At 31.4% G+C, this 17,430-nt stretch overlaps 1 protein-coding gene across 1 annotated transcript; it reads right to left on the bottom strand.

The window, feature by feature from the left end:
• Positions 1–7,847: 7,847 nt before the first annotated feature.
• LOC127279692 (uncharacterized) lies at positions 7,848–14,904 on the bottom strand. Its single transcript, XM_051302226.1, has 4 exons — positions 13,422–14,904; positions 12,911–13,167; positions 11,932–12,163; positions 7,848–8,263 (listed from the first exon to the last, which is right to left on the bottom strand). The coding sequence occupies exons 1-4, from the start codon at positions 13,651–13,653 to the stop codon at positions 8,247–8,249; spliced, it is 738 nt and encodes a 245-aa protein (XP_051158183.1). The 5' UTR covers positions 13,654–14,904; the 3' UTR covers positions 7,848–8,246.
• Between the last annotated feature and the right edge of the window lie 2,526 nt (positions 14,905–17,430).

Here is a 17,430-nt window from a genome sequence, read left to right as displayed (position 1 = left end):
GAAAAATATTGTGATAGTCCCATTATCCTGGGAGGAGATTTTAATAGTAGACTTGCGGATCTCAATTATTTGGACTCAGAAATTTTTAATTATAATTGTAACTTTCAATCGGATAGATTCTCTCAAGATAAGGTTTTAAATGCGAGGGGTAGACGCTTGACAGATTGTATGGAAGTTTTTGATTTTTTGACCCCCAGGGGTTAAGTGTGGTTGATATTGGGTGTTTTCGGCATTCACTCAGAGTTAACTCTAGAGTTAACAGTGGTGCTCAATGATATTATATTTGAAAATTTATTTACCTAAATAAAATAATTGATTTTCTATTTTCATCACCCTGAGTTTGAAGTTAGTTGTCCTTGTTTGCTTACTTTTTTTAATTTATACGTATTTTTTGTTTTTCATTTAAAAATGGAACATATTTTTGCTACCCATAAACGTGTTATTTTTTTAAAGTTTATAGTTTTCAAATTTTTCATTATTTCCCTAACTTTAATTAATCTGAATTGTTTAAGGAACTAGATTATTTATTTTAATTAAAGTTGTTTTTTATAAATAAAAAGTTAAAATAATTTTTAATAAAAATAAATTATTATGTTTCAATTTACACTTTTCAAAACAAACAATCCGTTCACAAATTTTGTCGGCCATTAAAGGTTAGGACTGACCCTTTTTCTTTACTCTCGCAAGAAAACAGAGTTAACTCTGGGTCATCTTGTAATAAATTTTTGGGGACTTTTATGAAATCTAGAAACAAAAAATTTTATTTTAACATTGCATTACTAGAATAAAAGGCCCATTTTCACATGTTGTTACAATTGCAAACCCTGCGCCAATCAAAATGAATCGTCTATGCCAAATTGCCAATCAACAACGTTCACAACCAACAGACGAACTGAAAATCAAAATTTACATTTGAGCACCACTGCTAACTCTAGAGTTAACTCTGAGTGAATGCCGAAAACACCCATAGTGTGGTGCTCCAGGAGTGCCCTTCCTATATTATTTGACCTTCATGTTAAGAATCTAACCACCTTCTCTGATCATTTACCCGTGTATTTAAGTTTCAAACAATTTTCACATATAACAAAAAATATTCAGGGAACACTAATAAATAAACTTATTTTTGATACCGATAAAGCAGAGCTATTTTCTACTGAAATGGCCTGGAGAAGAGAGGTGGGAGAGATTAGCGGGGGAGTGGATGATATTAGTGAATTGATAACATCAAGCATAAGGGAAGTCGCGTCCGACCTAGGGATGGAGACATCTTTTAATTCGGATAGAAAATCTAATAGTAAAAAATAGCACGATAAAGAATATTTTATGACCAAAAAAAAAGTAGCGGAAGCATTAGTAGCCTGTAGGAACTGTGCATTTTCACCGGAAAGTAAATCCCGTTACTTTGAAGAAAAAAAGAAACTGCATACGATGCATGTAGAAAAAAGAAAGCATATTTTCTATATTTAGAAACACAATACAGTTCTGGAGGACTATAAATTCTTTTCGCCAAAAAAAAAAAAATAATATCGAATGAAAGATCAATCTTGAAACTTGGTTTGAGTATTTGAAGACCTCCTTTCTCCGGGTGGACCAGGCTCCCCTTGAATCTTTATTCGTCAAGCGATTTAATCCGCTTTTGGATGGTGAAATAACTACAGACGAAATTTTGTTTAGTCTGTCTAAATGTAAAAATGGTATAACTCCTGGTCTTGATGAGATTGACTATTCCTTTTATAAAAATCTGCCGCAAAATTGGATCTTTTTTATGGGACGGCTTTTCAATAAAGTCTTGAGCACCGAGAAGGTACCAAAAAACTGGGGTAAAACTGTAACACTTATGTTTTATAAGGGACGGGATCCATCAGATCCGGCTAACTATAGACCCATTACCTTGGTTATTTGTTTGGTCAAGATCTTTACTCAGATTTTATGTGATAGGCTAATATCGTGGGAGGCGGAACTTAATCTGATCCCGGAGTCGCAATCTGGGTTTAGGAAAGGTAGGTCTTGCTTAGACAATTTGTTCGTTTTAACATCTGTTATTCAGATGCACCTTGCGAGTCCGGGCTCAGCGGTCTTTGCATCCGTCATAGATTTTAAGGGGGCCTTCTCATCCGTGGCACATAATTTGTTATGGCAGAAATTATATCAACTAGGTATCAGTTCAAAAATGATCAATATTTTAAAAAACTTTTATGATATAGCGACAACTTGTATAAGGTCCACGGAGGGATGTACGAAGGAGGTTGGGATTTCCAGGGGTGTGCTGCAGGGAGAAGTTTTGAGTCCTTATGAGTTTATTTTATTTATTTCCGATATGGAAGATTATTTTATTAAGCGAGGTTGTAGGGGGGTCTCTATTAATAGTTCAGAAGAAATACAAATGATGGGTTACGCAGATGATTATGTTCTCCTTGCAGATACGCCCCTGGAACTCAGTAAGAAATTGGCTGCACTACACTGAAAAAAAAAGTTCATTGAATCAAGTAAATGCATTTACTTGAGATACTTTACTTGAATCAAGCCAATATCATCTTAATGGAAGAAATTTATTTTCTTGTGCCAAGTAGTTATTAGCATTGGGCAATGTACTTGACATAAGAAAATGTGAGTTCCATACAAGCAAATAATGTTATTCTTTCAAAAAAAATATTTTACTTGCACGAAGTCCCAAAAAGTATTGAGACAAAAATATTATGTTCTTATGATAAGTAAAGTACGTGGAGTCGTTTAGTTTCTTGAATCAAATCACTTTTTTGTTCACTTTAAAAACAGTTTTTACTTAATCCAACACTCATAGTCTTGAGACAAGAAAATCAGAATATTAATATAACTAAATATTTGTTTAAATTATATAAAAAGTTATATTGCTTGAAATAAACACGAATTAAACTAAATATTCTACCTACTTAGTGCATTTCTATATAATCGTGTTTCAAAAACATGGAATTTCTTACAAACATTTTTGTAAAATATTTTTGCAATTGGAATAGCCGTTTACGAAATATTATTGAAAAACTATTTTTCGTCAAACGCGCGCGAGTCAAAAACTTCCCGTTTGTGTAGAGCCGGCTAGTACTCAGCGATGGCTGCCAAGGTCGTTTATGTTTACTCGCGCGCGTTTGACGAAAAATAGTTTTTCAATAATATTTCGTAAACGGCTATTCCAATTGCAAAAATATTTTACAAAAATGTTTGTAAGACCCTAGTGAACATTTTTTTCGGGATAAGTTTTCACTGACTGAAAATTTTTCAGATAAACGAAGCCCTTGAAAATTAGGAAACGTAAATTTGTCACTGTGAAACAAAAAAATTCATAACTTTTTTCGAAATAAAAAAATCACATTCTTACAAAGTTTGTCGTCTTAAGAATAGTTTAAACTATAATTCCTGTAAATTTTGTCAAAAAATATTTATTACTTTGTTTTTTAGAGCGAGTTGAAGTGAAAAATTTAATTAAACTTGTGTTTTCTAAAAATCCAGTTTTTTTCGATTTACTCGAAAACCGAAAAAGATAGAGATTTTTTTCATGGAAGAAAAAAGATGCGGAATAAAATTTCCAGTAATGTAGTAATAAAAAAATTTTTTTTTTTTTAAATCGATTTTTCAAGCGTCAGGGGCCAACTCGAACGGCCGTACAAATTTTATGCGCCCTTTTACTTTCCGGCGGCTCATATTATAAGTTTGATTCCCTAATTTATTTATTCGAGTTGTTCAGTAAGTACACGTACATATATAAAGAAAATATTGTTATTAGAATAGGAAAAATATTTTTTTGTGTATCTGAAAAGTAACGCTATTTGATTAAGAATACTCATTATTGAAAAATACGATTATCTACACACATAAAAATGATTTGATTGAATCAAAGAAATCATTTTATAAAATCACTTATTAAGTCAAAAATAAAATTTATTTAATACAAAAATTTAATTGATTTTAAGAAAAAATGATTTTGGAATGTTTTGAACTAAAGAAATTTTTTTAACTGACATGTTTAATCTAAAGAAAAATTTCTTTAAATCAAAGAAATATTTTTTCAAACTTAAGCACGCTGATTTACTACGAGCGTTCACTGCGCGCGCATCAGCTACGTAAAGTCACAAACAGCTGCGTGTGCCTCATGTTGCAGCATGTTCACGGCGTAATAATTTATAATCGTTTTCAGTTTTATGCAGATAAATTTCGTTTCAAGTTTTTTTGTATTGAGTGACAAAGAATTAAATTAAATTAAACATTAATCAATCCAAGTGTTTAATATAATTTAAGCATTAATTCAATTTCTAGAAATAATATTATATTATCTTAAATGAAATAATTTATTTTTTCAGTTGAAATAGTGATATAATCTTGAAGGAAATCATTTTTTTGTTTCCTTGAAAATATTTTTTATTTAATTAATTAACTTGATTAACGCATAGTTCTTGAATTAAGAATTTAGTATTTGGCAGAAGTAAATATGTTATTATTGCAACCCAATATTTTATTTTCCCGAAGTACCAAAAAGTAATCAATCAAGAATATTAGGTTATTAAGCAAAATAATAAAATATTGTCTGAAGAATTTTCATTTCTTGAATCAAATAGTTTTATGCATTTGCTTTGAATTAATTTTTTACTTAATACAAATCCCGTATTCTTGATCCAAGAAAATATTTCTCTCCAAATGGATGTGAAACTTAAATAGGAGTTTTTGAAAACCATCAATTGAGTCAGGATGGCATAGTGGTCTACGTTACTGCCTTTGGTGCGCGCAACTCGGGTTCAGTTCCTCGGACCGTGAAAAATTTTCATTCAAGGTATACTTGTTTTAGTTGTGTTAAGTATTAATTAAATATAAATGTGTATGTAAAATAAACATTATTTAAATAAATAATAAAAAATATGAATGTTAATAATAAATTAAAATGTTTGACTTAAGAATTAGATATGGTGGGATAAGGAAGGAGTGTAGGAGGGGGGGGGGGGTAAATTCAAGTAAATATTTACTTGTATTGGAAAAATATTTTTTTGGTTCAACTCCATGAGTTTTCTCAAGTCAAGAAAATATTTTCTTGACTTAATATATATGATCTTGACTTAATATATTTTACATTTCTTAGAAGTCAATAAACTTCTTAGACGAATATATCTCCTCACAATATAAATAATATTTTGATTTAAATCTTGTCTTACTTGATCCAATATTGCAAAGATTTGAATGAATCAAATGAAACAATTAATTTGACTACATATATTCTCAGAACAAGAAAATATTTTCTTCCTTTAATGTATTTTACATTTGTTACAAGTTGATTAATATATTGCTCGAATTCCATATTTTCTTGGATCAAGAATATATGCTCTCGTCCCAAATATACTATCTCAAGACAATCGTTTACTTGAACCAATGCCGTAATTGACTTGTCCCTATTCAATTCCACGGTTTACTTGAAGCAAGTAAAATTTTCTTGATTCAATACTATTTTTTTTCAGTGTACATGATTACTGCCAGGAAAATTGTCTTACAGTAAATGCTAAGAAAACAAAAATAGTTGTGTTCACTAAATCGGGAAACTCAAGAGCCAAACGATTCAAAGCATTTAAATATGGAGACGAATACATTGAGGTTGTTAAGCGATACGATTATTTGGGGGTTGCTTTCTCCGATTGTTGTTCTTTTTAGTTGGCCTCTAAGAAATCAATTAGTGCAGCCAATTCAGCGGCAGGATCTATCTTGAACAGTATCCAATCAATTGAGGAGAACTCTTGGCCAGCGTATATAAAATTGTTCCAAAGCGTGGTTCTGGGCATTTGGTCGTATAGCGCACAGATAAGGATCCTAAATTTCTTGGACGATTTAGAGGGGGTTCAATTGGGTTTTTTCAAGAGGCTCTTTATGCTGCCTAACTGTACCCCGAACTACGCGGTGAGATTGGAGACGGGCTCCTTGCATGCCTCCTTCTATGTTCTGAAGGGCATCCTGTCTTGGGTTCGTAAAATTGCAACAATGGAAACTTCAAGGTACCCAAGACGGTGCCTAGAGGAGCTAGGACGTTTGGCTGTAAGGAGGCCGAGGGACAAATCAAACTGGTTTATTAAACTGCGGACCTTTTTTACTGATTGCGGTTTGGGGCGCAGATGGGTGGCGGAGTCTCCGTTGACACTGGCCGAAAATATGAAGGACAGCTTGAATATTTATGCAAAACATCTTGTATCGGTTGACAGAGAACGCCTCCGGCTATCGAAAAGCCTATTATTATATCCCAGCCTTCAATTACAAAGTGGCACTCAAAAAAATTTGCTATTTAAATGTCATTTATATTTTAAGAGAGTGTTTGCTCAGATGAGACTACTTAACACGCATGTGTGTAGAATCGTAGTCGAAGGCCGAAAATATTCTTTTGTTCAAGACCAGGAATGCAAACCCTGTAAACTAGAGACAGAAAATTTGTATCATATCTTAACTGCTTGCCCAGCGTGCGCACATTTGTGGGAACAATTATTTCCTCAAATTAATTCATGTAACAATGCCTGGGAATTCTGGCTCTCTATTATGTCAACTCCAAAACAGCCCGAAATGTTTAAATTTGTAAAACTGCTAATTAAGATTTTAAAAGAAAGAATGTATGCTGAGGAATCTAATGTATGAATTGCTGGCGAAAACACCGCTTGTATATACAATGTATTACAAGTGTAATAATAAAAAAAAATAATTTTTATTTTTCCAAATAAAAGTTTATACTATTTTTGATTTTACATAATTACCATTTCTTATAATTTTGTTTCTTCGAATTAACATTTTGTATAATAAATATTTTTTCGAACAATTATTTGTTATAAAATGTAATTTATCAAATTTATATATTTTCTATTTTTAAAAGTTACGATTTGCTATTTTATCTAATTTTCATTTTACCGATTTGCCATTTCAAATAATTTCTAAATTTGCTAATTATTATTTTTCAGAATTTTAATTTTAACGAATTATTAATATTAGAATTATTTCTTTTGCGAATTACCACTTAAAAAAATGTTAATTTCCCCTAATATTCATTTATTCTAATCTTTATTTTCTCGAATCGGTATATGCCGTAATAAGAATTATACCAAAACTCCATTTGCCCTAACATACTTTCGGTCAATTACAGTACTGTAGTTTCCTATATACATTAATTTCTGGAATTTATCCTCGCCAGGCCATCGCTTGTCGGTATTGTAGGGTGCGTCACAGGAAGAGGCGCAAAAATTCCAGAAATTAATGTAGATGGGAAACGACTGTACTGAAATTGACCGGAAGTATGTTAGGGCAAATGGAGATTCGGTAAAATTCTGATTATGGCATATAACGATTCGAGAAAATATATATTAGGGGAAATTAAAATTTTGTTAAGTGGTAATTCGCAAAAGAAATAATTCTAATTTTAATAATTCGTTAAAATTAAAATTCTGAAAAATAATAATTAGAAAATGTAGAAATTATGTGAAATGGCAAATCGGTAAAATGAAAATTAGATAAAATAGCAAATCGTAACTTTTAAAAATAGAAAATATATAAATTTGATAAATTACATTTTGTAACAAATAATCTTTCGAAAAAATATTTATTATACAAAATGTTAATTCGAAGGAACAAAATTATAAGAAATAGTAATTATGTAAAATCAAAAATAGTATAAATTTTTATTTGGAAAAATAAAAATTATAAAAAATAGTAATTCAGTACAATAATAATTATGAGAAATGATTATTCGGTAAATTGAAAAGTATAAAAAATGTTCTTTCGAAGTTAAAAAATTCTGTCAAATAATAATTCGAAAGTATTTTGTAGGAGACATTTTTTGAGGAACAATAAAACACAGTCACAAATACTCTTTAATTAACTCTTATATTTTAGGCACTTTGGTTGAACTCTTTGAACAGAACTTAATAGTCTCTTAACAGTAATAATACTTGATTATTTAACAGTGCACGAGGCGTCAGTCTACGCGGTATATCTTAGTCGAGAGAGCTTCACGGTCGAACAACGTGAACGTAGGCGTGTATCGACAACGGTCGATACTATCGATATAAAATGGCGTTCGCGCCAGATATCGACAAAGTTCGAATCTTAATTCTCACACTCCCTCCCTTTGTCGATTTATAAAACATACAAATATTTAAACGAATATAACATTATGATTAAGAATAAGTGATTAAAAAAAAATATCTTCTTTACATCAGTCCTCTAGTTTCTCTTTAAACGATCCTCTTTTGTAGTTACTCTTGTTAGTTTCCACGTTTATCTGAAAGCATATATAAAAAAACTTGTTAATTTTAACTCTTAAATTTTTTGTGATTTTATTAGTATTAAATCATGTAACTCTTAAACTTTATCTCTAGAATTTTACATCTAATTCAGCATTTTATCTCTGAAATATTTATGAGCATCTAATGGTAAAGGTTTTGTCATAATGTCGGCTACATTCTCTTTAGTTGTGATCCATTTAACATTGACTTTTCGTTTGTCAACGCACTGTTTGACGAAATCTCCATGTGTGTCTGCCATGTGTTTTCTGTTTCCCGTTTCTTCTCTTAGTTTAAGACTCTCTTTAATTTCCTCTAGGTTGTCATCGAATGTTTTCATTTTGTGACTTCCATCCTTCTTTGTACAATCTCCTGCTGACTTGTTGTCGCACCAAATCGTCACTGGGAACAGAGTTCTACCAATGATGAATCTGATTGATTTGTCGAGTGAGATCAGCTCTTGACAAGCATCGCTCATAGCAAGATATTCTGCTTGGCAGGTTGAGAGTGTGACATATGTCTGTTTGTGACTTCTCCATGCGATGACGTCTCCAAACAATTTTATCACATATCCTCCAGTGGTTGTTGAGTCTTGACAATCTCTAAAACTCGCATCTGTCAATCCCTCTAAATCTGCAGTTTGTCCTTTGAATTTTAAACTCATCTTGGTAGTACCTCTTAAATATCGGAAAACTCTTTTGATATCCATCCAGTCATCTTCAGTTGGCTCTAGTTGTTTTCTTGCAAGATAATTTACTGCGACAGTTATGTCCGGTCTTGTTGCATTTGACAAGTACATTAAGCTTCCAATGGCTTCTCTATACGGTACCTTTTTGATTTCTTCTTTTGGAATTTCACTCTTAGTTTCTGTTTCCTCTAATTTTCCTCTTTTGTATCTGTTGTTGACTTGCCTGGTTACCATCGGTGTGTTTTGTGGTTTGCAATCTTTCATGTTGAATTTCTCTAAAATACTTTCAACATAGTTTGCTTGATGAATCAGCATGCTTTTATCCTCTAAATTTCTTTCAATGGTTATTCCAAGGAAGTTTCTTGGTTCACCAAGATCTTTCAGTTCGAAAGCGTTGCCAAGATGTGATATGATTTCATCTAATTTTCTTTTTCTGTTGCTCGCAAGAAGCATGTCGTCTACGTAAATCAACACGACTACTAGTTCGCCATCTTTTCTCCAAGTAAAGAGACATGGCTCGTGTAAATCATTTTCTAATCCTAATTTGGCCATTTCTTCCGAGAATCTCTTGTTCCACTTTTTCGGACTTATTCTCAGTCCATACAGTGCTCTCTTTAGTTTACATACTTTCGTTGCTCTAATGTTTTCGTCTATCTCTATTCCTTCTGGAATCTCCATGTATATTTCTTCCTCTAGTACTCCATTCAAAAATGCAGTCTTTACATCTAGTTGACGTGCAAATAGTTCATACTTGTTGATGATTGCTAATAGCGCTCTAACGATCGGCAATCTGTAAACAGGTGCGTATGTATCTTTCAGATCATACACATTTTTGTCTTTAAAACCTCTAATCAAACGGAATTTAATATTCTTATTATTTCAAATTCCCGCTTTCTTTTTGAAGAATTCAACTAAGGTTGAATCCGAGAATTACTTAGTCAAGTAGCGCTTGCGCGAATTAAATATTGGCTTGGCACGTAACATAAAATCACCAATCTCGCTTTGAGTCGGGTTGATCCATCAGCCTCTAACTTTTTCTTGAAGATCCATTTCGAATCAATTATGTTAGCTCTTTTTCCATCTTGCATTGTTTTTGGTCGATCAACAAATGCCCATACTTCGTTCGAATTCAAGGAATCAATTTCTTCTCTAATTGCTGATTTCCATCCTTCTTTCTCTTTGGTTTGCATTGCCTCTTCGTAGTTTATCGGATCTTTATTTAATGTTGCTATTAAACAGTGTCTCATTTCAATTTCTTTCTCTTCTTTGTTTGGGATGTAACCGTTTTCTTCGTTCACAAAAACACATGAGCAGTCGACATATCTGGAAAAGCTTGTGTCTTCTATTGGCTTTCCAATATAGGCCTTTTTGGTTTCTTCTTTAGATTCTAATTTTCTTTTGCTCTTACTTCTAGTCACACATCCTTGTTTGTTTTCAATTTTCTCTTCTCTCTTATTTTTGTCATCTAATTGTTTCTTCGATCTTCCTCTCTTTTTGGGTTCTGTAATCTTTTCGTTTTTCTCTGGCTCATCTTCTTTTCTTTCTTCTAAACAGTTCCAGTCAACTTCATTTGAATCTTCGATGTCTTGTATATTTTCGTTGTTCTCTAATTGGTCTCTTTTGTAGACATCTTTATACACTAACTTTTCGTTGAATCTTACGTGTCGCGACTCTATAAATTTTCTACTGCTTGGATGCCAAAGTAAATAAGCTGTAGGTTTGTATCCAACTAAAACGGCTTTTATTGCCTTTTCGCTGAATTTTGAGTTTGGTTTCGGTAGCTTGATATACCCTATACAACCAAATCTTTTGATTTGATTGAAATGACAACTTGCATTTGGCGCGAATAACTCTAAAGGAACTCTAAAATCTACCGACTTGTGAGGTGTTCTGTTGTATGCGTGAACGGCAGCGTCAACAGCAAATTCCCACATGCTTTTTGGCAATCCTGAATCTATCATATACGCTCTAACTTTGTTTTGGATAGTTTTATTGAATCTTTCGGCTGTACCGTTATGTTCAGGCGTGTAAGGTGGCGACGATTCAATTTCCGCTTTTTCTTCTTCTAAAATCTCTAAAAACTTCCCTCCAATGAATTCTGTGCCTTGATCAGATCTAATAAAACTCAATTTTTCAGTTTTACCTAATAAGTTTCGAGTTGAAATTAAAAATCTCCTAAGCGCGTCACCGTTTTCGTCTTTTGTTTTTAGCGAGTATGTTTTGGCAAATCTGGAATAATCATCTACAAAAACTACAATGAACTTCTTTGAACTTGGGTAAGAAATGGGTTTTATAGGACCCATTGTGTCAGTGTGAACTAACTGCAGAGGTCGCTCTGCTCTTTTCCTAATCTCTTTAAACGGTAGTTTTTCCATTTTTTCAACAATACATACCTCACACTCTAAAATTGAATTGTCGAATTTTACATTCTCTAGGATCTTTTGTGATTTTTGAAGTTTCTTGAGATAATTCAACGAAGCATGACCTAGCCTAACATGCCACAGCATTCCCTCATTGTATCTCTCTAGACTATCAGGCTTTTTCTCTAAATTATTTGGGATAAGTATATGTTCTATATTCTCAAAAGATTCTAAATCGTCTATTTTAACTGTCTCTCTAGAAATCGAACAACTTTCTATGTCTGTGATAATCTTAACCTCTAAATTTGATTCTTTATTTGCTTTTAAATCAATGAGCTTCTCTACATTCTCCCTCCCAATCGCGGAACCGTCAAGACAAGATTTGTTTTCTTCTCCCTCCGAACTCAAGAGCTCTTTATTTACATTACCTGTTCGCGATTGTTCAGAAAGCTCATGATAAGTAATCATTCTTGCTTTACAGAAGAATTTTTCGTACTCTAAATTTTGTTCATTTTTTAGGTTAAATTGTACAGTTCCTTTTTAAATTTGTAAGGATTTTTTACTTCTGATTCGAGTCTACTCTTATATCTATTAAACAGATTACTCTTAAAATATTTACCTCTATATCTGTCGTTTGATTGTTTGCGAACAGTGGGACAATCATCGCCTTTGTGGTTAGCTATTTTTTGGCAATAATAGCAAAACCACTGGTCGCAGTTTTTAAGATGGCAATCCTTTGCCCAGTGTCCGGTTCCGTTGCATCGGTGGCAACGTGTCTCTAGATTTTGAATAACTCTGGATCGTTGAGCTCTAGGTTCCTCTTTCTTTTCACTTTTCCTCTCGGCCTCTAACTGTAACAGAAACGATTTAATTTCTTCTAAACTCATTTCTTTTGAAAAATTTTGTCTCTGAATAAAATCGGTATTTCTTAATTCAGGCGTTATTGAAGATACCGCCTGATAAAAAGACGATCGTTTTTCTTGTTCGGTAAGAGGAACAGCGTTTTCGCAGGCTTCGTATTCTCTGATAATCGAGTCAAAGCGTTCACAGAAATCATCTACTTTTTCATCTTTTCTCATTTTAATTTGATAAATTCGTGCTCTCACGGATGTGTGAGTGACGTTGATTTCACTCTTTTTGTAACCTCTTAATTTCTTTAAAATTTCTCTTGGATCAGATTCATTCAAAATTCTCTTATGGTAATATTCATCTAAGTGGTTAATTATAATATCTCTAACAAGACTTTTTCTTTTCAAAATTTTAGATGATGAGATATTTTCTGGACCTGCTACATTTGAATCAATTATATCTAGCAAATCGTTACTCGTTAAATCAGACTTTAAATAATCTAACCAATGATCAAAGCTTGATTTCTGTGTCAGCTTATATTCTCGTTTTACATTTATTTTTGAATTGTTGAATTCATTTTCAGTAATTTTTGCATTTAAGGCATCAACACTTTCTTTGATTTTATATTGATCATCTAAAACTCTAATATTGCTCGAATTAGGATCTACTCTAGGTTTTTTATTAATTTGTTTTTCATCTTCTAAGTTAATCTCTAAATTTCGTTTTAAATCTTTCTTTGATTGAGTTACCTCTAAACTTCTAAGTCGAAGACGTTCAACCTCTAAATTGTTGTTGGATAACTGGACCATATGAGCGAGCATTTGGTTGCTCTCAACCAGCACTTTCTCCAAGGTATTTAGAGAACTTCTCATCCTGATGACGGATTCCTCTTGTAATTTGCGTAGTTTTGTATATTCGTGTTGAATAACACTTAAGTTTGTGGTTTGAATAAGTTGATTATTTGTAATCTTCGGAAGATTCCTTTCCGGCATCTCTTTAGTTTTTGCTGTGAAATAAAATTTTAAATTAATACCTGGATTTTATCTCTTTTCTCTAAGAACGTGTGAGGCCCGACTATCTTAAACTCTTTTATTTTCTAAAGAAAAATTCTAAACTCTTTATTTTATTCGACGTCTAATTTCTTTTACAGCAATTCAAATTAAAACGAAATTTTATTATTATAATAGCAGAAAAGAAAAGAATATTTAAACACCAATGTTTTACATTTTATTTAATTACTCAACGTATATTAATTCTTACTTCCTGTGTTTTTCTCTTTATTTTCCTCTTTATGCTCTTTTCCAGAATCTCTATCTCGTTCAAGTTTCTCTATAACTTCATCGAGATTCTCTTCATCTGGTTGAACTGGATCGGTATGCTCTAATTCCTCTTTGTATCGTTCGTTGTTAATTGATAACTCATCATCTGAGCTATATCCCACAAGTGGATTGTTTTGAAATTCAAAAAATGGTGATGTGTTCTTCTCTGCCATCTATTGCGAGTTTATGAAAACATATATTCCTTAATTAAATTTTCAAAGAAAAAAAATTTTTTTTTATTTATTCTTAAAATAATTCAAATACCAGGTATACTCTAAGTATTTAATAAGATAATTTTAAGGAAAAATATTTCTAGCCACCGATCCACAATGGACGCACAGCAATCCATCGCAAATCGAGGCGGGAGCCTGTATTCCTCGGCGCGACTACACGAACACACACACCTTTTCTCCAACTTTGTGGTTTTGAGCACGGCTTCAAGACCTGTTAGATTTCAGGTTGGCCATGCACGTGTTCGAGAGCCCCGCAAATTTATACCGGCCCCCTAGTCGACGGACAAAATTCACCGCACAGCAAGTTTCATTCATCAATCGACCTCGCAATAAAAATTTCATTTATTTATTTATTCTAGTGTTATTTCTCTTTGACGATTCTAACCTCTATTATTGAAAATTAATTTTCGTTAATTTTTTGTGGTAATGCTCAAAATTTATTCTTTTAGAGAAAAATTAGAATTTTGTTTATTCTCTTAAAATTCACTTTGCAGTAAATTTAATTCTTCTTTTAATTTTAATTTAAAGAAAAACATGAATTACGGTTGGTGTAAACCGGAAGTGAGAAAAACTTGGACATGAACACCATGCCGTCCGTCTAAAATTAACCTTTAAGGTTATTTTCTCTAAATGTCGTTTTCTCTAATTCTATTATCTCTAAGTTTTTCTCTAGTTATTATCGTAAAGATACTGACCTTCTAAATTTTGCGATTTTACTTTTGTGTCGACGTTTTGCCAAGGACGTTTCAGTTTTCACAAGCGAAGTGGAAAGCGTGCCCTGGGCCCATAACCTGTAGGAGACACTTTTTGAGGAACAATAAAACACAGTCACAAATACTCTTTAATTAACTCTTATATTTTAGGCACTTTGGTTGAACTCTTTGAACACAACTTAATAGTCTCTTAACAGTAATAATACTTGATTATTTAACAGTGCACGAGGCGTCAGTCTACGCGGTATATCTTATATAGGGTGTTTTCGAGATCCGTGCTGTCAGCGTGCTGATAGCATGAAACGGTTCTCAACCACTTTCTGACTGAGTTTTGTAATCGCACCTATGAATGTCACTTTAAAATATGCACCTAACCAAACCTCGACGGCCATTTTTCGATATTTTTATAATTCAGGAGAAGAGAAAATGTTTTGGAGGCGACAAAATGAGTATTTCTTAAATTTGTTATTTTTGCAAATGAATATTGGGCCATATTTTAAATAAATTTTGTAATTATTATCGTGTAAGAAATACAGTTTCAATTATAATTGCATTAAATTAAAATAATATAATTTGAAATTCTTTGATATTCTCACAATTCAGGAGAAGAGAAAATAGTTTTGAGGCGAAAAAATGATTATTTCTTAAATTTTTTATTTTTGCAAAAGAATTTGGGCCATATTGTTCTTAAATAAAAATTGTTCAATATGTACATGTGAAAAAATAAGTTTTAAACAATATTTTAATTAAACTTTATTTCAATAAATTATAGTTTGAGCATTTCCCTCCAAAATATTTTTCGAAAATAATTTGGAGGCAACCGCTGTTTTCCAGTTAAAACATTTATTTATATAAATTTTGTAATTATTATCGTGTAAGAAATACAGTTTCAATTATAATTGCATTAAATTAAAATAATATAATTCACAATTTTTCGATATTTTTATAATTCAGGAGAAGAGAAAATATTTTGGAGGCGACAAAATGATTATTTCTTAAATTTGTTATTTTTGCAAATAAATATTGGGCCATATTGTTCTTAAATAAAAATTGTTCAATATGTACATGTGAAAAAATAAGTTTTAAACAATATTTTAATTAAACTTTATTTCAATAAATTATAGTTTTAGCACTTCCTCCAAAATATTTCGCGAAAATAATTTGGAGGCAACCGCTGTTTTCCAGTTAAAACATTTATTTATATAAATTTTGTAATTATTATCGTGTAAGAAATACAGTTTCAATTATAATTGCATTAAATTAAAATAATATAATTTGAAATTCTTTGATATTCTCACAATTCAGGAGAAGAGAAAATAGTTTGGAGGCGAAAAAATGATTATTTCTTAAATTTTTTATTTTTGCAAAAGAATTTGGGCCATATTGTTCTTAAATAAAAATTGTTCAATATGTACATGTGAAAAAATAAGTTTTAAACAATATTTTAATTAAACTTTATTTCAATAAATTATAGTTTGAGCATTTCCCTCCAAAATATTTTTCGAAAATAATTTGGAGGCAACCGCTGTTTTCCAGTTAAAACATTTATTTATATAAATTTTGTAATTATTATCGTGTAAGAAATACAGTTTCAATTATAATTGCATTAAATTAAAATAATATAATTCACAATTTTTCGATATTTTTATAATTCAGGAGAAGAGAAAATATTTTGGAGGCGACAAAATGATTATTTCTTAAATTTGTTATTTTTGCAAATAAATATTGGGCCATATTGTTCTTAAATAAAAATTGTTCAATATGTACATGTGAAAAAATAAGTTTTAAACAATATTTTAATTAAACTTTATTTCAATAAATTATAGTTTCAGCTTTTCCCTCCAAAATATTTTTCCAAAATAATTTGGAGGCAACCGCTGTTTTCCAGTTAAAACATTTATTTATATAAATTTTGTAATTATTGTCGTGTATGAAATACAGTTTCAATTATAATTGCATTAAATTAAAATAATGTAATTTGAAATTTTTTGATATTCTCACAATTCAGGAGAAGAGAAAATAGTTTGGAGGCGAAAAAATGATTATTTCTTAAAAATGTTATTCTTGCAAATTAATATTCAGCCATATTGTTCTTAAAAAATATTTGTTTAATATGTACATGTAAGAAAATAATTTTTTAACTAAACTTTATTTCAATAAATTATAGTTTTAGCACATCCCTCCAAAATATTTCGCGAAAATAATTTGGAGGCAACCGCTGTTTTACAGTTAAAACAATTTTTTCAATAATTTTTGTAATTATTGTCGTGTATGAATTAAAGTTTCAATTATAATTGCATTAAATTAAAATAATATAATTCACAATTTTTCGATATTCTCATAATTCAGGAGAAGTGAAAATAGTTTGGAGGCGAAAAAATGATTATTTCTTAAATATGTTATTTTTGCAAATGAGTATTTTATTTCTCTCAATTATAAAACATTTGTTAACGTTTTTAAAAATTTTAAATTGAGGATTAATGCCTTGGAACCGCAAAATCTTCGTCGCCTTCCATATTTCAAATACTGGACTGTCTGTCACGTGTTACTGCTGCGATGCTGTGAGTAAAAAGACAAAGCGTGCTATCAGCACACAAGCGTAGTGTAGGCACAACATTTTTCACAAAATTCCTAGAACTTTTTTCTCAATAACACCAGAAATTAAAGCCTGTTTCATATACACGCGCTTTTAATATGTAATTGACCAATCATAAGAAGTTTTCAAAAAAATTCGTTAAAAACCAGTTGAGAACCCCTTCGTTCTCACAGCGTGGTGACAGCACGGATCTCGAAAACACCCATAGTCGAGAGAGCTTCACGGTCGAACAACGTGAACGTGTGTATCGACAACGGTCGATACTATCAATTTAAAATGGCGTTCGCGCCAGATATCGACAAAGTTCGAATCTTAATTCTCACATATTTTTATTATAATTTATAAAAAACAAATTTGGGGTTTAATCATGCGCCTCGTTTGAAATAATGTATAAATTTAATGTTTATT

This window comes from Leptopilina boulardi, unplaced genomic scaffold (genome assembly GCF_019393585.1).
Source record: "Leptopilina boulardi isolate dan_hultmark-lab unplaced genomic scaffold, ZJU_Lbou_2.1 LbouV2_222, whole genome shotgun sequence".
Taxonomy (NCBI): Eukaryota; Metazoa; Arthropoda; class Insecta; order Hymenoptera; family Figitidae; genus Leptopilina; species Leptopilina boulardi.
Note: the sequence above shows the minus strand (reverse complement) of the source record. Positions and strands in the feature narration are given on the sequence as shown.